The sequence below is a fragment of the Carcharhinus amblyrhynchos genome, chromosome 10, assembly GCF_965287045.1.
Source record: "Carcharhinus amblyrhynchos chromosome 10, sCarAmb.v2.hapA, whole genome shotgun sequence".
NCBI lineage: Eukaryota > Metazoa > Chordata > Chondrichthyes > Carcharhiniformes > Carcharhinidae > Carcharhinus > Carcharhinus amblyrhynchos.
The window spans coordinates 52,874,144-52,894,909 of record NC_137333.1 but is presented as its reverse complement, the minus strand read 5'-3'; the positions used below and the strand labels follow the sequence as shown (position 1 = coordinate 52,894,909).

The window sequence follows — 20,766 nt, the reverse complement described above, 5'->3', positions numbered from 1 at the left end:
ACAGATTTTTTATTAAAAGAGAATGAGAGGGTTGGGGGCATGCAAGTGGTATTGAGGCCAATCAGATCAGGCCTGATCTTACTGAATGGCAAAGGAGGCTGAAAGGGCCAAATGGCCTACTCCTATTTCCTATGATCCACGAATAAAGTTTTGAGTGATTTTTGTAAACTAAACAAAAGACAGGAATGATTTCTCAAATCTTGTTAATGGAGTTGAGGACTTAATATGCTACCTGTGCAGGGGAATCATACTCACTCCAAGTAATGCTATACAGAAAAGGTACAACAACTGTATACAATACCGCAAAATATCAAATTAAATTTGAGACAACCTAATGCTGGTGGCTTTGGCTGCCGTTTGCAATTATAACGGTTTGTTGCCCAGTTCATCTGCACTCCATTGTATGAGGATATCAAGCAGTCCAATACAGACAAAATATGCTACCAAGTAGTGGAATATCTACCCAAGGTCCAACCCAAAAGAACACCTTGCAGTTTAAAAGAGAATATATCCTGTAGCATAAATATTTAATCTAAATGATTTATTGGTAATTACCTGCCACAGGAGTCATAGATGTTGACTCTGTTCCAGTTGATAGCAATTGTTTCTCTCCATTTGGAATATCATCATCTGAAAAGGACTTGTTGAAAGGATTTTCTCTATGCTGAAAATAGTCAGAAATTTAGGATTATTAAATGATTCACAACAAAAACACAAAGTTTCAAATGATGCTGACAGAAATTCAGTGTGGTTACAGATAAACTATTTGCAAATATCCAGAGGGCCAAATACAATAAAAGTATCAATTTAATTCTTTAGGAATGGAGACGGTGCAGGAGAAATTCACTGAAATGGCATTAAAAGGTGAGAGGGTTTTTGTTATGAATATACTATGTAAACTCTTCATGTTTGAGCAAAGAAATTAATTTATTTTTAGAAGTATTTGAAAGAATGAGAGATTTTAATACAGCAAAATTATGACAATCTATTTCAATTGATTCATGATCAATTACCAGAGGATATAAATTTAGGACTATTACTAGCAGGAACAAAAGGAGAGTTTTAATTTTTTTTAATGCAAAGGATGGTTAGGACATGGAATGACCTATCACAACAGCTTTTAAACAGCAAGTAGATATGAAAGTAGATTTTGAAACACAAAATAAAAGTACAGGGAGAAGACGGCATATGTGGGTTATGGACAGCTCCTGGAGGGCTCCTGCTAATCCATGAAATCAGATGATTTTAAAATCTATAATTTGGTAAGCAGCGATTCGGCTGTTATGCTTATTATCATCATACAACCTAGAAGAAATGTTATTCTATACTTCCAAAAAGCAGTAAAATAGAGATCAATTATGTGCACATAACAGTTTAGTACTAGTCATAAGCTCAAAACTAATGGTTAACAGAATTAGTTTAGAAACCTGGTAAGAAAGGTTTCTAAAATTCAGCATTTCTTTACCAAAGCTTTAGCACTGTTACAGTATGAATGTTGACTAGATCCCCCTCAGTCATAAATATTTTCATGTATTTCTGTCTAATATTTGACCAAATTAAATAACCCAATACCAGGCTATTGTACATAAAAGGGCTAGTATCACACAATTAAAAATATTTCAGCTCTCTTTTGCTACATTCTGTTTCAATAAACTCAGTTCAAGTGAGGGGCGAAGCCATTCAATTCAAATATAGACAGACAATCTGCGTGAATTGTTCAAAATGTGTTTTATTGGCAGCTTGGATCAGTCATTGATTTAAATTCACAAAGCTTCAATCATCATACTAAAGATTTTGATTCTTTACAAAATCAGTTTGACTTGGAACTTTGAAGAGAGGTTGGCTGACTACAACTTTTTGAACAGAACTAAAGAGGCGGAGCAATGTCTACATATATTTACAAGTTTAAAGTCCCACGAGAACTTGGATTTATATAGCATCTTATGTCTTCACCCATGTCCTTTAACACGTCACAGCCATCGAATTACATTTGATATGTACTCACTGTTATTGTGCATGCTAATGTGACATCCATATTACACATAGCAGCTTCCACAGGAGATATATGATCAGTTAAATCTGTTTTGGTTGCATTGGTTGAGAAATAAATCTGAGGACAATGGAAGAATTTCCTGCTCTTCAAATAGTGCTGCGCAATTCTTCATATTTAACTATATGAAGGGCCTTAGTTTAACATCTCAAGACATATAGCTCGTCTGACACTTTGGTATTCCTTCAGTACTGCATTGAAGTGTTAGCCTAGTTTAGGCATGCAGTTTAGGTCATGAGCTTGAACCCACAGCCAACTAACTCTGAGGCAAGATCGCAATGATTGAACCAAAGCTGACTGCATATAAAAAGCATTGTGAAACATAAAAAAAAAATTGTCTCATAAATCATTAAGCCAGATGAGATGAACAAATTGTGCTAACAGTAACAGGCTGTACAAGAAATTATCCACAGAAAATAAAAGCTTTAATAAAATGGGATGTTTGTTTAATGATCATTCTAACATGTTCTTTGTTCATGCATTTACACTATCGGGGAACACCACATTTATGTTTAATAATGCACTAAGAACCGGGAAATAGAAGAGATTTTAAATATAAGTAGTCTGCTAATCTGATCTCACGAGGAAGTGTTTTTTCCCCTCCACCCTGTCTGCTTACACTGACAGAATATCTCAACCCTCAAGAAAAATAATTCCTCTTAATTTAGCTAGAGGAGACATTCTACTTTGGAATTTTGAGAGAGGATGTCAGCCCAGGGGAGCAGGAGCTAAGCAATACTGGAGCAGGATATAATGTGTGGCAGCAGAGGAAGTCCGAGACAGGAGGAATGGGAATTGAGCAGAATATGAAGAGCTCAGCTGGGAGTGAAAGGGCCACATTCGAATCAAGAATTCGATAAAAGTGAAAAAAGTGTGCCATCGCAAGAAAGCGAGTATTTTTTTAGTCCTCTCTCTAAACTAGAGCTTGGAGTTAAACAAGAAGCTGGGAAATTTAAAATTTCAAATCAGGGTTAGCAAATTTAGAGTATTAACACATAGAAGCTTCACCAGAGCACAGATTTCATTAAGTGCAAGGGAATTTGGGAAGTGTGGGAATTTGGTAAAGTAGGGTCAAGAGGTAGGTTTGAGAATAGGCATTATAAACAAATAGGATTGATAAAACACATTACGTCATAGAGAAGACTGAAAACATCGTGGATTTTGTAAAAATAGACAATTGAGTGATATTTTAACTTGAAACCCAGTTAGTTAAATAAAATAAGAGATGAAAGGACAGGTGAGGTGAGCTGGCTGTAGCATGCAAGAACTGGTAGGCACTAGTGTCATCCAGAACTACTACAGTTTCAGTACCTGCAGCTGAAGAGCTCTGAACAGGAGCCTAAGCTTAGATAGACACTGTATGCAACAGAGAGGGATAAAATTACCACTCCATAGTCAGGGAGTGGCTATTGTGACTGAGTGAGGTAGGTATGGGGATCCAGAAGGTAACATTGGAGGAGCCTCAGCCCATGCACTTGTCCAATAGATACAAGATTCTTGCAGTTTGTGTAGACAAGAGAAGGGCTGGAAGGGTGAATAAGCAAATTGACCACAGCACAATGATGGAGTGAAAAGGAATGTCAGGGATGGTACAGTTAAAGGGATAGGTATGGTTTCCTACAGGCAAGAACATGACTCTCAAAAGCTATATTGCCTGCCCAGTGTTAGAGTTAGAGATATCTTCACAGGGCTGGAGTAAGAGGGGAAGATCCAGTTGTTGCAGCCTACATAGTGCTAAGGTCTAAGAAAAAGTTCTGCAGAGGAAACATCAGCAGCTAGGGGCTAATGAAAAAGAAACAGCAAAAGTAATAATCTCCAGTTTACTCCAAGTTACAAACAAATTGGCATATGAAGGAAGAATATATTACAACAAATTTATTGACAATACAGATGGATGAGAAAGCATATTGAAAGTAGGACAAAGTCTTCAGAGGGATACAAAAGTTAACTGGGTGGGTTAAAATTTGGTTATGCAGCAGATTATGGTTCGTGCTATGATCAATTGTTAAGCATCACATGGAATGGCACAGAAACCCCACTCTGGCATGGCAGTCTCTGCCACATTTGAGCACTTGTTCTCTATGTCAATCAGGTTGAGCTTATCCTCGTAACTGCTGTCTCCAGCAACTCTGGTGTTAATGCTCCACATCAAAACTGGAGCGATCTCTCCAAGGTGCCAGCATGGGCAAAAGTTCAGGGTCCTTTGCTTGACTACCCTGTTCAAGTCTAAAAGATTGCAAAGATGAATTATAACAAAAATGTGGGATTACCCTCTTTGGTAGGAATAGAAAAGCTAAATATTTTTTAAATGAAGAGAATGGATCTTTCTTCTGCCCTTCAGGCTCCAAATCTGTATTGGAGATTAAGGGACAATCTCAAGCTGTATATTTGAGATCTTCAGGTTAGGCACATTTCTCTCAGGTCAGACTGAAGTTTCTTCCTTCATTATTAGGGATTTTGAGGTCTTTCACCTGCTACCACCATGGTACAGGTCTGTATATTGTCTTATGATAAGGTGGTGTATCAGCTTGTAATACTAAACAATTACTATTTTACATACACATTCTTTATATGATACTTCCATAAGACTCACTACTACCCTCTACTATTTCCACGTGACTCTCTACATCACAACCTGGGCAGTACTGTTTCCTAGTCCCACATTAACCCTTACAATCCTGCCTTAAAACTACACAATTCTTAATGGATATCCAACAATTTTCATTTCAGAATTCCAGCATTTGCTGTTTATTTTAAGGAAAATAGAACATAATCTAACAGATATCCCAAATTTTTCCCCACTTTGCGAATCCCTTTTTCAGTAGCACTCAATAAGTTGTCAGTACTGTTAGAAAGCTTTTGGTCCTCTAGTTCACTGCTACTAAAAATTACATTCATAGAAAAGCATGCCTGAAAGCAAGAAATTCACTAAATTGCATTTGCAGGTTATTCAATCCAAGAAGAAGAGGCATTTCTGCCTTCTCTATTATACTTAGGTACTCCCATGGATCTGCTGCCCTTGCCCTTGGGAACACCACCACCTGCAAGTTGCCCTCCAAGCCACTCAACATCCTGACTTGGAAATATATCGCCAGTCCTTTGCAGTTGTTGGGTCTAAATCCTCCCTAATGGCATTGTGGGTCAACCCACAGAACATGGACTGCAGCAATTCGAGAAGGTGGCTCATCACCATCTTCTCAAAGACAAGTCAGAATGGGCAATAAATGCTGGCCAGCCAGCAAAACCCATGTCCCACAAATGAATAAAAGAATTTGAAAATGATGAGTATGTCTGTTCAGATTTGATATCACGCTGGTTTTTTACAGTTGAGTTACACGAGTGTTCCATTAGCAAACTAAAGTACATCCGTTTTTTTCTCAAATTTAAAGCAACAAAGTAAATCTTTGAGACAGTATCGTGAAACGTACCTTTCCTGGTGTAAGTGTGTTCTGCCTTGCTGTCTGTTGTTCACTGTTGTTTTTGCACGAGGTTGTACTGCAAAGGAAAAAGCTTATGTATTATCAAAAAGCAGACCCAACTCCAAACTGAACAATACAATTCAGTTTAGTACCCTTTCCTAAAGGCAGCTGTCTGCTGCATTTTAAATAACCATTTCTTTCTCTCAATTCTCCTCCCCCACCCTTTCACTCAATCATTTCTGCTGCCATCTGGTTTCATGGACATCTAATACCCGCCGATATCATCTCCAAATTACCATTGTTTTGGAAGGTCGATAAACAATCATTTGGATGTTCAGTTTTGTATGGCATTACAACCACCTTCCATCAACGGTGGTTTTATTATTCAACGAGCGAGGTGTTAAGCAAAAAGATTAAGAGAAGGGAAGAACTCTTGGCCAACTCCCACAATGTGCTTATTACTCATGCTTTAAAGTTAAAAAAAGGCAATGAACCCTGTCATTTACATGGTCCCCTTTACATCATCATTTCTCAGTTGTATTTGGTCCATAGAAATCCTGTTTACTGGGAGTTATCTATTTAAATACTGAGTCATGAGATTATATCCAAGATGAACAATAAGATCACGTAACTTGTTTGGTATAAATCAGGGAAGGCAAGCTAACATTATTTAACCAAGGGGTTGCAATCATGCTCCAACCAAGCTTAAACTTCTCAGACTGTCATTTCCAAAATTTATGCAAAGTGAAAGGTCACAGAAAAAGAAAAAAAATAAAGTTAATCCAGCCTCAAATCATGCCATGCAAAATGACATGCCCATAAAAAAAAAATACAGGTTCAACCTTGGATTACAAAAGACATGTAATGATATACTCTGGTCTTAAATATACACGCTAATCAGTTGTACCATGATAGTTGCAGCAAAACCAATAAAAACAGGCAGTTAACCTTTTAGAGTTTATTAACTTTGTTAAAAGTCAACTGGTTCATGCTGGAAAAGTGCTTGTTTATTAATGATTATCACACCATTTCTAAGCAACTAAACAGGACACAGAAGCTAGTTTTAAAGCACAGAATTATATTTCAGATTTGTTGGTAAAATGAACTTCCAAGAAAATTCAATGATGCTAGAGTTCTCTGAAAATTTTAGATAATACTTTTGCTTGTAGTTTTCATACTATTTTTAGCCATTATTGTGTATGAGAGTAGCCTCAGATAGAAACATTCATTTGAGCATGCTTTCCCACAAGTTTGATACATCAGTGAGTTCTACACTCTTTCCCCTGTCAAGGTAGAGACTTGCAAGACTCACATACAACTGACCAAACACAGTATTCACTATAAGTTTCATGTCAATTAGTTAGATTAACACAAAAGGAATCCTTAGTTATATTTGAATTGGAATAAGTAATAGTTATAATTCTCTATTGCTTTCCTGAAGGTGCATTGATCCAAACAGGCACCGTAGCGTGGTGACTTGGGGAATTTTGCAGTAATTTCATTACAATGTTAATGTAAGCCTTCCTTGTGACTAATAAATAAATAAACTTTACTGAATCAACCTCAACAAATACAAGTCATATTCTAAATCAGGCTTTTTCAAAGTGGGGGTCACAGGTGTACAAAAAGGGTTGGAGGTATTCCCCAAAGACTACCTGATTTAGGCGCCAAGAACTTTACACACTACACGCAGTCAAACCCTCTGCTTCAATTTATACCGTCTTTGTAGTCTACAACCATAACAGGCAACAATGAGGTCTGCGCATCCTGCACATCGTTTGGCGCCAAGCACTCTACATACGTTCTTTTCATGCAAGGTCACTTGGAGGTGAGCTTCTTCCACTTGTGAGCAAGACTGTGAACAGGGATCATTTTGTTACGAGAAACGGTCAAAGACCCCAGTACTTGACACAAACAATACACTCACTTATACTTAAACATAACAGCTTGTTCTGGTCTTAATAAACCCAGCCCAAAATCTGTCAAGCTCTTCATGATAGTGATTTCTATATAGACGTAACAGTCAACTGATGATTGTTTTCAGCTACCACCCGACAAACAAAAATTCTGCTTAAACAATAAAAATCTCAAGCTTAAATGTGCATTTAACCCATTGCAATGCCCTTGAAATCTAATATTTCATTAAAATTCTGTTTTGAACATTTCTGAAATCAGCAAAGCTTCCGATTTAAACATCGGGTCATTATCACGTCAACATGCTCCCAAAATGTAACATTATACTATTTTTGTACTAAAGGCCATTTTCCAAATTTTGATTTTGTTTTGAAAACTCATTTTCCAGTGTACCTACTGGCCAAGATCTGAATCTAATAGAGAGAGCTGCTCTGGAGAATCCATGACAGAACTATAACTTCTGTGTCCTGTTTTGGTGCAACTGTAAGAAACGTTACCCAATTTAGCCTGAAGAAATTAAAATCATGAACAAAGCAGTATATAGATGAGGTATGGTTCTGTTAATTGTGCTAACACAGGATACAAAGTCCATGTGTGTTATATGTGGGGAAATACTGGTGAATGAGTGAACAAGGCGTGGGTTCCAAAGCTCAGCTATTTGCAGAATTGGGTCCTGGGGAAAAAAGTTTGAAAAACACTTTTCTAGATTGAAATCACAAAAAAGGAAAAAAACTACACGATTGAGATTGTTTTTCCAGGTTGTTGGATTTAAAATCAGCTAAAAAGTAAATTGCCCTCTTTTCTATTTCAAAATGTCTGTCATTGATTGAGTTCTCTGATGTGATGCAAAAGTCGAATCTCCTTCTTAAGGTCGCACAGTTGATATTTTGTACATGGACATTCGAAAGGTGTTTGATGGAAGTATCGTACTGCATAAAACAGTCTTGTCAGCAAATTGTGGTCAATGGTTGAAAGCAGCAGTGATAGCGTGGATACGAGATTGGCAAAAAAAAAGACACTGAAAGCAGAGCATATTGGTGAATGGCTGTTTTCAGGCTGGAGGAGAGTATACAGCGGTGTCCCCAGGAGTTAGCATTCGGATGGACCTACGCTCACTTCATTATATACGAATGACTAGGATTTAGGCATAGGAGGAATCTTTCCAAAGTTTGCCAAATAAACTTGTAAACAGCAAGAAGAATAGTAACAGACTACATACAGCAGGATATAAATTGGTAAAATGGGTAACCAAATGGCAGATGCAATTTAATACAGGAGGTGTGAAGTGATTTATTTTGGTAGCATGAATGAGAAATAGTAATATAGATGGATAAAGCAGATAAAATTCCTGCAGTGCAGGAGGTGGTCATTCAGCCCATTGAGCCTGCACCCATTCTCTGGCAGAGCATTCCACCCAGCCCCTATTTCCAGAACGCCATGTTTTTACCCCACTAACCTACACATCTTGGAACTCCAGGGGGCAATTTAGCCCCTTGGTACAAATTTAAAGGGGATGTCAAAACAGAAAGACCTGGGGGTTCACATTTAAATCTTTGAAGTTGAGAGACAGCAAAAAGAAAAAGCTTAAGGATCCTTGGCTTTATAACTAAACATAGCAGGTACATCGTACATTGAGAAGGAAATTATGCTAAACCTTTTTGGCTAGATCAACTAGAATATCATGTCCAATTCTGTGCACGATACTTTTGGTAAGATGCCAAGGCCTTGGAAAGGGTGAAGAACTTAAAATAGTTCAAGGGTTGCATGAAAATTAGGGTGGTTCTTTTTACAGTAGAGAAGCCTAAGGACAGATTTAACAGAAGTTTTTAAAATCATGAAAGATTTTGACAAATTAATGAGAAGCTGCTCTGCAGGAATCAATGGGTTCATAACCAGAGGACAAAAGATTTAAAAGGAACTGGCAAACAAAAAGTAAGATGACTGATGTTTAGAAAGTTGTTGTGGTGATTTGGAATAAACTGCCTGAAAGGAATAGGGAAAGCACATTAAAAAAAGAACTTTTAAAATGGGAATTGGAAAAATACTCTAAGATTTGTAGGGTGTTGTATCAGATAACTCTTTCAAAGACCAAGCAGAGGTTCTCCTCTGTGCTGTATCATTTTATGATTCTCTCCCATATAGGGCCTTTAACACCAGCAAAGGGAATGGCATTTCACCAAGTCATAAGAACATAAGAAATAGGAGCAGAAGTAGGCCATCTAGCCCTTCGAGCCTGCCCCGCCATTCAATAAGATCATGGCTGATCTGTCGTGGCTCAGTTCCACATTCCTGCCCTCTCCCCATAACCCTCAATCCCCTCACTTATCAAAAACCCATCAACCCGCGTCTTAAAAATATTTAGCAAGGTAGCCTCCACCACTTCAACGGGCAGAGAATTCCAGAGATTCACCACCCTTTGAGTGAAGAAGTTCCTCCTCAACTCCGTTCTAAACCACCCCCCCTTTATCTTGAGGCTGTGCCCCCTAGTCCTACTATCCTTTCTGAGCGGGAAGTATCTCTCCACCTCTATCCTATCCATCCCATTCATCATCTTATATGTCTCAATGAGATCTCCCCTCATTCTTCTAAACTCTAAACGAGTACAAGCCTAGTTTATTCAGCCTCTCCTCATAGCTCAACCCCCTCAGCTCCAGCATCAGCCTAGTAAACCTCCTCTGCACTCCCTCCAAGGCCTAAATATCCTTGCGTAAGTACGGCGCCCAAAACTGCACACAGTACTCCAGCTGCGGCCTCACCAATGCCCTATACAGCCGCAGCAAGACCTCCCTACTTTTATATTCAATCCCCCTTGCTATGAAGGCCAGCATCCCATTCACCTTCCTGACCACCTGCTGCACCTGCAAGCTGGGTTTTTGCGACTCATGCACAAGGGCCCCAAGGTCCCTCTGCACCGTCACCTGCTGCAGTTTTTCGCCACGTAAGTAATAATCCTTCCTACCATTATTCCTACCAAAGTGGACCACCTCGCACTTGCCAACATTAAATTCCATTTGCCATTTCCTGGCCCATTCACCCAGCCTAGCTAGATCCTTCTGTAGACTCTCCACACCCTCCACACAATTTGCCGTTCCACCAATCTTGGTGTCATCAGCAAATTTCGACACCATACACTCGGTTCCCTCCTCCAGATCATCTATATAAATGGTAAATAGCTGAGGCCCCAGCACCGACCCCTCGGGCACTCCACTAGTCACCCCGCCAATCCAAATAGCACCCATTGACCCCCACTCTCTGCCTCCTATTTGACAACCAATCCTCTATCCACGCTAACACCCTACCCCCAACTCCATGTCCCCTGACCTTCTGCAATAACCTCTTGTTGAGGTACCTTGTCAAACGCCTTCTGAAAATCAAGACAGACCACATCCACCAGCTCTCCTCTATCCACCGCCCTAGACACATCCTCATAGAACTCCAGTAAATTTGTCAGACACGACTTCCCTTTAACAAAACCGTGCTGCGTCTGCTCTATCAAGCAATTCCTCTCAAGATGCCTCGCTATTTCCTCCTTGATGACGGATTCTAACATTTTACCTACAACAGACGTTAAACTAACCGGCCTATAACTCCCTGCCTTTTGCCTGGCACCCTTCTTAAACAACGGCGTAACATTAGCCGCTTTCCAATTTTCCGGCACTTCCCCGGAATCCAGCGACGTCTGGAAAATAACCACCAAGGCATCCACTATCACCTCCGCCATTTCTTTCAGAACCCTCGGATGCATTCCATCCGGTCCTGGCGACTTGTCCACAATCAGCCCCTCCAGTCTGTCGAGCACCGCCTCTCTATTAACAGTAATGTCATTAAGACCCTCCAGTCCTACCACCTTTCCTTCTCTAACACCCGGCAAATTATTCACGTCCTCCTCTGTGAAAACAGAAACAAAAAAGTTATTCAGGAGTCCACATCTTAGAAGGCAACAAACCCATTATTAAAATACCTACATTTGCCCATTTTTTGCATATTCACTGTTGCTTCAAAATGTGCATGCCACATACATTGAGTGCTTGACATTTACAATACTCACTTTTACTCAAACATAGCAGCTTGTTCTGGTCTTAATAAACCCAACCCAAAATCTGTCAAGCTCCTCATAATGATTTCTATAGACTTAGCAGTCAGCTGATAATTGTTTTCAGCCACCACCCCATGTAAACAAAAATTCTTAAATAATAAAAATCTATAGCTTAAATGCACATTTAACGCATTGCAATTCCCTTGAAATCTCAGTTTTTATTAGTAAAGTTTATTTATTTGTCACAAATTGGCTTACACTAACACTGTAATGGAGTTACTGTGAAAATCCCCAAGTCACCATAGTCCGCCGCTGCCTGTTCGGGTACCATGAGGGAGCATTCAGCATAGCCAATCCACCTAACCAGCACATCTTTCGGACTGTGGGAGGAAACCAGAGCACCAGGAGGAAACCCATGCAGACACAGGGAGAATGTGCAGACTGCACACAATGACCCATGCTGGGAATTGAACCCAAGTCACTGGCACTGAGAGGGCAGCAGTGCTAACTGCTGTGCTGCCGTGATTAAATTTTTTTAAATTCTGCTTTAAAAACTTTTCTGAAACCAGCAAAGCCTCCCATTTAAACATCAAATCATCATCATGTCAACATGCTCCTAAAGTACAACTTTATACTATTTTTGCACAAAAGACCATTTTCCAAATATTGATTTTGTTTTGATAACTAATTTCACAGACATTTCCTCATCTCTGGGCTGATACAGCTCCATTCTACTTAAAAGGAGGGATTGGATTTGACCAACTATTTGATTTTCTCTCAGCATGGGAAAATACTTGGAGGTCTGAATTTCCCTGTGGTCAACAGGGTTAAAGGCAGATTGGAAATATTATCTGTCAATACCAATGTGAACATTGGAATTTCTAACAATAAAATAATTATAATGCCCATACACACACACACAGACTGTTTACCTTTCAAATACAAAATCACAGAAATAAACCAAATAAATCTCAAGAATATCTCTGTCCCATACTTTTCCCATTTAATTCTGGTCTGTTGATCTCAACAAACACCACCAACTACTCTCCTCTCCTCACCTCACAACAGTGGGGACTTCCAAAATGGTTGAAGTTTGCACGCTGAAATCAGCAAGTTTCCGATCTGGGTCAATGCATTGGAGATTTAGTGCTCTTCACATTGAGTGTAAAAGTATCAATAACCAAACAGAGTGGATCATTTTGAACATACATCCAAATACTTGCTATCAAAGGAAAAACTACAAGATCTAGAAATGGGGTGTCATGGACTAGCTACAGGTCACGTTGGCGAGGAAGAGCAAACAGCTAGAGATCCTGGAATACATAAATAAAGAGATGAGGTCCTGAAAGCTGAATGAAGGAAGTGGAGATAAATGCAGGACCTCAAATATAGTAATGTCAGGATCACTCCCAGTACCATATGCTAGTGAAAGCAGATAAGGGGATAGATTAGATGAATGCATTACTGGAGAAATGGTGTACCGGGGAGGGGTTTACTTTCTTGAGGTTTTGGGACTTGTTCAAGGGAAGGTGGGACACATAGAAGCTGGATGGGTTGCACCTGGGCAGACTTGGAGCTAATAAACTCACTGGGGCTTTTGCTAGTTCTGTTAGGGAGGTTTTAACTTAGGGGGATGGGAACCAAAGAGTAGACTTAGATGGGTCAGATTCAAATCAGGGAATAGGAGTCAGCGACTCAAAGACAAAAGAAACAAGGACTAAAATGCCTCTATCAAAGGTGATTAATGAGGTTGAGCTATTTATAAGCAGATGAACTAAGGACACAGATACATACATGGCAGTATAATGTTGTTGCTATAACGGAAGCCTGGGATTCTGGCGAAAGGAGGGGCGAAAGCGGCAGCTCAATATCCTTGGATAGAGTTTTCAAGCAGGATGGGAGTGGGTGACAAAGGAGGGGGTAGCATTACCCTTTGATTAAAGAATCAGTCACAGTTAAGAGAAGGGATTATATACTAAATGGGTTACTAAATAAGGCTTTATGGGTTGAGTTTAGAAATGAAATAGGTGCAGTCACACTACTACGACTATATGACAGACACCCAAATACTGAGATGGAGATAGAACATACATGTGGACAAATTTTTGCCTGTAGGAATGAGGGCAACAACAGGAGATTTGAACTATCCCAACAGCAACTGGGTTTCAAACAGTACAAGGGTTATTGGAGGGTGAAGTGTGCATTTACTGTGTGCAGGAAGTTTTTGTAAACAACGTGACAAATCAATGAGAGGAGATGCAATTCTGGATTTCGTCTTGGGTGGCACGGTAGCACTGCTGCTTCACAGCTCCAGGGACCTGGGTTCGATTCCAAGCTTGGGTCACTGTCTGTGTGGAGTTTGCACATTCTCCTCGTGTCTCTGTGGATTTCCTCTGAGTGCTCCGGTTTCCTCCCACAGTCCAAAGATGTGCAGGTTAGGTTGATTGGCCATGCTAAAAATTGCCCCTTAGTGTCCTGAGATGTGTAAATTAGAGGGATTAGTGAGTAAATATGTAGGGATATGGGACAGGGCCTGGGTGAGATTGTGTTCGGTGCAGACTTGATGGACCAAATGGCCTCTTTCTGCACTGTAGGGTTTCTATGATTTATGAAAAGAAGATGGGCAAGTGGGTGAAATGACAGTAGTCAACCATTTCAGGGATAGCGACTATAATTTGGTTAGATTTTAGTATTATGGAGAAGGATAGAGGTAAACTGGAAGTAAAAGTTTTAAAATGGAAAAAGGCACACTTTATAAAACCGAAGTGGTTTGGCTGAGGTGGACTGGACACAATTGCTAAAGGATATATCAGTGGTAAACCAGTGGGAAGCATGAATAAGTGAGATCCTTAGATACAAAGCAGGCATGTCCCCTCCAAAATTAAGAATGATACTGCCAAATCTAGACTTCCATGATCATCTAGAAAAATACAGGTGAAGATCAAACAGAAAAAGAAAGCTTACAATTGTCATGAAAAACTCAACACTGCAGGTAGCCTAGGGGAGTAAAGGAAGTTCATGGATTAATTAAAAAAAGGAAACCAAAAAGCAGGCATGAAAAAACATTCATAAGATTAAGGGAAACCCAAAGAGCAAAAGGACAGTTAAAAAGTGGGCCCCATCAGAAACGAAGTTAGTTTGCATCCAACTGTAGATAATACCTTGGTTCAGGTTCTTCCACCTTTGGCTCTTCTAAGAAGACAGAAAGCTCAGGAGACATGAAGATACTTTTTTCAATATTATCTGCAAGCCTCTTGGATTTCTCCTTTAACTCCTTAGTCTGGAGACGTTCATCTGTGAACAAAGATTAGTATTTGTTCAGTGAAATATAATGACAGTTTGGGAAAAGATACAGAAGTCTGAGGACACGTGCCAGCCAACTCAAAAACATCTTCTTCCCTGCTGCCATCAGACTTTTGAATGGACCTAACTTGCATTAAGCTGATCTTTCTCTACACCCTATCTATGACTGTAACACTACACTCCGCACTCTCTCGTTTCCTTCCCTATGTACAGTTTGCTTTGTTTGTATGGCGCACAAGAAACAAACACTTGTCACAATAATAAATCAAATCAAAAAATCAGCTTGGATTGGTAATGCTGTCAGCTCCAGATGAACAAATTATCAAACCCATAATTGTGTGTACTCCTCCACCACGCAGTATTAACTAAACATCATTACAATTGCACAGGCTTTTCCCTGCCAGGTCTGATGCTTTAACCAAAAGCTGAAACAATAAATCTTTTTATTAAGAGCTTTTATCTCATTGAAGAGGATTCAGAACAGTCCACGTCCAACAATCTGCTCTGAAAATATTTTGACATCTGTAACAAAGTCAAACCCAATATAATTTTAAAATATAGATTGCAGACTTTCTGAACTACTGAATGGTGGAGCAGGCTTGAAGGGCCAAATGGCCTACTGCTCCTATTTTCTATGTTTTTATGAAAGTTCTTTCTTTATTTCTCTCTCACTGGACTATTTAGAATTCAGAAGCATTTAGCAAGAAATTGTATACAAGCTTTCAGTCAATTTCAGTACATTAAAGTCAAAAGATTGTTATTTACTTTGTTAATGTCATGTACCGATTGTTGCACACAAGGGATGGGTAGAGATAGTCCCTGCTTATAGATTTTGCTCCTGTAACTAATGAGCTTTTCTAAATCTGCTGATGGCATGACATGCTGTCAGTAATGGGACCCCTTCCTTTCAGCACATGTGTATGCAACATATCTGATTTTTAAACTCTATTCCACATTACCTTGGGCTATAATGACCTTGTTTTTTAGTGGTGTAAGCAACAATTTTGTTTGGTCAGTGAAACTTTGGAATTGCACAAGTGTTGTGCAGTTGAACAGAACACGCAACCTTGCATACTGAACTTATCCTTAAGGTTCTCATTTTCATTTTGCAATCCACCTGCCAACTATCTTTGTTTCTCCAACTGGAATATGTGAAATAGATTTATCTATGCTATTTCACTATACATCAAGCAACGACTAGAGTATCAGTGACTGCTTCAAAAATTGGTCAAAATATTACATTCTCAGAGACAGTTGCATATCAAAAGGACTTTCTATATAGCCAGGTAGGATGCCCAAACTTCCACTTCAAGAATGCTATGATAGGAAGGTCCTAGACATCAACTATTGTATTTGGGAGTCTCTAGGTGATAGTGAAAAACTGGCAACACCTCCCATGGGTTGGCATGCACCACTGCAATGACCAGAGTCCATATGGTAATAGATACTAATGCCAAAAACAACACCAGGCAGCTTCATGTGGAATACAGAATGCCTTTCAAAGATTGGCCTCTTCAGCCATCAGCAAGGGTATGCCACATGAAGACACCTCACTGAAATTGATCAGTTTTCTGCATATCCACAATATTTCAAAGAGGGAAAGATGCCTGACATTAAGCAGAATATAATCTCTCAATTCTAAAAATATACATTTGGTTTAAATATAATAAAGATTTTAAGGTATATGACTATGTCACAAATGGGTGGTCCAATATAAGCACTGAATTTAGAAATCAGGCAAATTTTTATGCACAAGAATAAGCAGGTCAGTTGATGAAGGTTGTGCGGTGAGGATGAACTCAAGAAAAAGTCTACCATGAAGCTCATTTTGGTGGTCAGAGTTAGGATGAAGTAGAAGAGAAGCTATCATTGGTACTTTTGCAACAATGAAATAGCCAGGTAGAGTGAGGCAGTGGCTGCATATAAGCTATCACAAAATTTGAAGGACAACAGCTATTCATAAGAACATAAGAACATAAGAACTAGGAGCAGGAGTAGGCCATCCAGCCCTTCGAGCCTGCCCCGCCATTCAATAAGATCATGGCTGATCTGTCGCTGCTCAGTTCCACTTTCCTGCCCTCTCCCCATAACCCTTAATCCCCTCTCATCAAAAACCCATCAACCCGCGTCTTAAAAATATTTAGCGAGGCAGCCTCCACCACTTCAACGGGCAGAGAATTCCAGAGATTCACCACCCTTTGAGTGAAGAAGTTCCTCCTCAACTCCGTTCTAAACCGCCCCCCTTTTATCTTGAGGCTGTGCCCCCTAGTCCTATTGTCTTTTCTGAGCGGGAAGAGTCTTTCCACCTCTATCCTATCCATCCCATTCATCATCTTATACGTCTCAATGAGATCTCCTCTCATTCTTCTAAACTCTAACGAGTACAAGCCCAGTTTATTGAGCCTCTCCTCATAGCTCAACCCCCTCAACTCCAGTATCAGCCTAGTAAACCTCCTCTGCACTCCCTCCAAGGCCAAAATATCTTTGCGCAGGTGCGGCACCCAAAAATGCACACAGTACTCCAGTTGCGGCCTCACCAATGCCCTATACAGCTGCAGCAAGACCTCCCTACTTTTATATTCAATCCCCTTCGCTATGAAGGCCAGCATCCCATTCGCCTTCCTGACCACCTGCTGCACCTGCAAGCTGGGTTTTTGCGACTCATGCACAAGGACCCCGAGGTCCCTCTGCACCGTCGCCTGCTGCAGTTTTTCGCCTCGTAAGTAATAGTCCTTCCTACCATTTTTCCTACCAAAGTGGACCACCTCACACTTGCCAACATTAAATTCCATTTGCCATTTCCTGGCCCATTCGCCCAGCCTATCTAGATCCTTCTGCAGACTCTCCACACCCTCCGCACAATTTGCCGTTCCCCCAATCTTGGTGTCATCAGCAAATTTCGACACTCTACACTCGGTTCCCTCCTCCAGATCATCTATATAAATGGTAAAAAGCTGAGGTCCCAGCACCGACCCCTGGGGCACTCCACTAGTCACCATCCGCCAATCCGAATAGCACCCGTTGACCCCCACTCTCTGCTTCCTATTTGACAACCAATCTTCTATCCACGCTAACACCCTACCCCCAACTCCATGTCCCTCGACCTTCTGCAATAACCTCTTGTGAGGCACTTTGTCAAACGCTTTCTGAAAATCTAGAAAGACCACATCCACTGGCTCTCCTCTATCCACCGCCCTAGACACATCCTCATAGAACTCCAGTAAATTTGTCAGACACGACTTTCCTTTAATGAAACCGTGCTGCGTCTGCTCTATCAAGCAATTCCCCTCAAGATGCCTCGCAATTTCCTCCTTAATGACAGATTCTAACATTTTACCTACCACAGATGTTAAACTAACCGGCCTATAATTCCCCGCCTTTTGCCTGGCACCCTTCTTAAACAGCAGCGTAACATTAGCCGTTTTCCAATCATCCGGCACTTCCCTGGAATCCAGCGACGTTTGGAAAATAACCACCAAGGCATCCACTATCACCTCCGCCATTTCTTTCAGAACCCTCGGATGCATTCCATCCGGTCCTGGGGACTTGTCCACAATCAGCCCCTCCAGTCTGTCGAGCACCGCCTTTCTAGTAACAGTAATGTCATTAAGACCCTCCAGTCCTACCACCTTTCTATCGCTAACACCCGGCAAATTATTCACATCCTCCTCCGTGAAGACAGAAACAAAAAAGTTATTCAATACCTTAGCCATATCCCCATCCCCTACCACTAGCTCCCCTTTCTCATCCTCTAAAGGACCAACATTCACCCTAGCCAGCCTCTTCCTTTTTATATATTTATAAAAACTCTTGCTATCCTTTTTTATATTAAGCGCTAGCCCAGCTTCATAGTTTCTCCTACCCTTCCTTATCAACTTCTTTGTCAATCTTTGTTGACATTTAAACCTCTCCCAATCCTCTTCTTGCCCACTACTCTTAGCTACTCTAAATTCCTCCGCTTTTAGTTTAACACTTTCCTTCACCTCCTTCGTTATCCACGGCTTATTACCTCTCCTCTTACTATCCTTTTTGACCATCGGAATAAATTTCCGTTGAGCACCAAGAAAGATCTCCTTAAAGATCCTCCACTGCTCCTTAACAGACCCTCCCTCCAACGCGCTCTCCCAGTCCACATTCGTCAATTCTTCTCTCATCCTACCGTATTTCCCTCTATTCAAACAAAGGACGCGTGTCCGGGAACCCACTTTCTCCTCCTCCATCTGCACCAGAAACTCCACCATACAATGATCACTCTCCCCAAGAGGATCCTTCACCACAAGGTCCCTAATTCTACCCGCTTCATTACATAGTACCAGATCCAAGATAGCTCGCTCCCTCATTTTGATAGCTTGACATTCTAAATGGTTAAAAGGGTTTCCCAATGAATCAAACAATTAGCAAAACTCTGGATATTTTGTGCAGTTTGTTTTCCACTTATTGGCTCTCAGGGAAATAGTGTTCAGGAAAATTTACAAGAATGAACAGGGTGGGGTTTGCATATTCTCCCTGTGTCTGTGTGGCTTTTGTCTAGGTGCTCCAGTTTCCTCCCACACTCCAAAGATGTGCAGGTTAAGTTGATTGTCCATGCTAAATTGCTGAGTGTCAGAGGGATTATTGGATAAGATATTTGGGGTTACAGGGATAGGGCCAGCGTGGGATTGTCATTGGTGCAGGCTCAATGGGCCGAATGGCCTCCTCCTGCCCTATAGGAATTCTGTGATTAGACATTCTACCACATCATCTTGTTTCAAATGGAGCAGCAGAATGCTCAGGACAAATTGTCCTCATTAAGAAAGTACTAGATACATCAGATACTAAAGAATCACAGCCTAAGAGCAAAGATGGGTAGGCAGGCATGGGGGAACTGGACAAAGAAAGAATGTAACTGAGAGTGCAGTAGGTTGAAAAGCTGTTGAAAGTGTCCATTAAGTGATCAGAATGCGTGAATGGCAAATCAAAAAGGTACAGCTTGGTAAAGGACTGTCCAAGGAATGTGGCAGTTGGCCAGAAGTGTATTTTTTTTGTCACTCACATATTCTGATCACTTAAATGGACACTTTCAACATCTTCTGCATGCTCGCTTACATCTTCTTTGTCCCAACCCACAGCCCTCCCTACCCTCACAGTATAAATCTCTGCTGACTATTTCCTTTCAGCTCCGATGGAGAGCCCGAAATGTTGGCTCTACTCTCTCTCTCCACAGATGCTGTCAGACTTGCTGAGATTTAAGCATTTTTCTGTTTTTGTTTCAGATTCCGGCATCTGCCGAATTTTGCATTTATTACAGAATCACAAACTGGCATTTTTTTCTTTTATTTACCATAATACACCTCATGATTACCAGCAGAATTTTTTTAAAAAATGACATCTGCCTAGAACAAAAAGTTCTTTATTGTGTTAAATGTGAATTCAGCAGACACAAGCAAGCGATAATCAGGCAGAAAGATTGTCATACAAGGGTAGGGCAAGAGAAAAAAAGTTTGAACAAGAAGATGAAAGACCATCGTAAGAGGTTGAAGGTTACCAGGCAGAATTGTAAAAATATGGTCCACATCCATTTTTAGTCAAGATGTTTGGTTTGTAACATATTGATTTATACATAGAGATTACACTTTACCTTCAGGGACCCACAAAGAAGGTGGAAATTTCAGAATAATCAAATGAGTTTGATTAGTCAGATAGTTAGAATACAAGTAGAGTACCAATAGCTCCTCCAACAAAGGTCATGCCTGGAAGCAGTGCAGATTCAAGTCAAAATCAGACAGGCATATATGATGAATTGGAAAATTCAACTGAAGGTCAAAATCATTCTTTAGACTCAGGACAAAATGGATCAGTGTTCCACCAAATTCTGAACATTTGGGACAAGGAGGGAGGTATCCTCCTAGGAACAGGGAATTGGCGGTTAAATGGAATTTGTAAATAAACAAAAAATAAGAAATGTATATAAATTTGAATAGAACAGTAGTTTGTGTAACCTTTCATGAAGAGGAACTATAATAGTGGCCATTTGTGTATGTGTATAAGCAAACCAGAATAAAATC

General features: G+C 40.3%; 1 protein-coding gene across 7 annotated transcripts in view; it reads right to left on the bottom strand.

Annotated features, from left to right (window-relative positions):
- Positions 1 to 20,766, bottom strand: part of sytl2a (synaptotagmin-like 2a) — a 126,261-nt gene that overhangs the window by 51,644 nt on the left and 53,851 nt on the right. For all 7 annotated transcript variants that reach the window (XM_080197053.1, XM_080197051.1, XM_080197052.1 and 4 more), the window contains 3 exons: positions 14,581 to 14,713; positions 5,479 to 5,545; positions 556 to 664 (listed from right to left, as the gene is read on the bottom strand). In XM_080197053.1, coding sequence (XP_080053179.1) covers positions 556 to 664; positions 5,479 to 5,545; positions 14,581 to 14,713 — 309 coding nt within the window. The remainder of the gene's footprint in view (positions 1 to 555; positions 665 to 5,478; positions 5,546 to 14,580; positions 14,714 to 20,766) is intronic.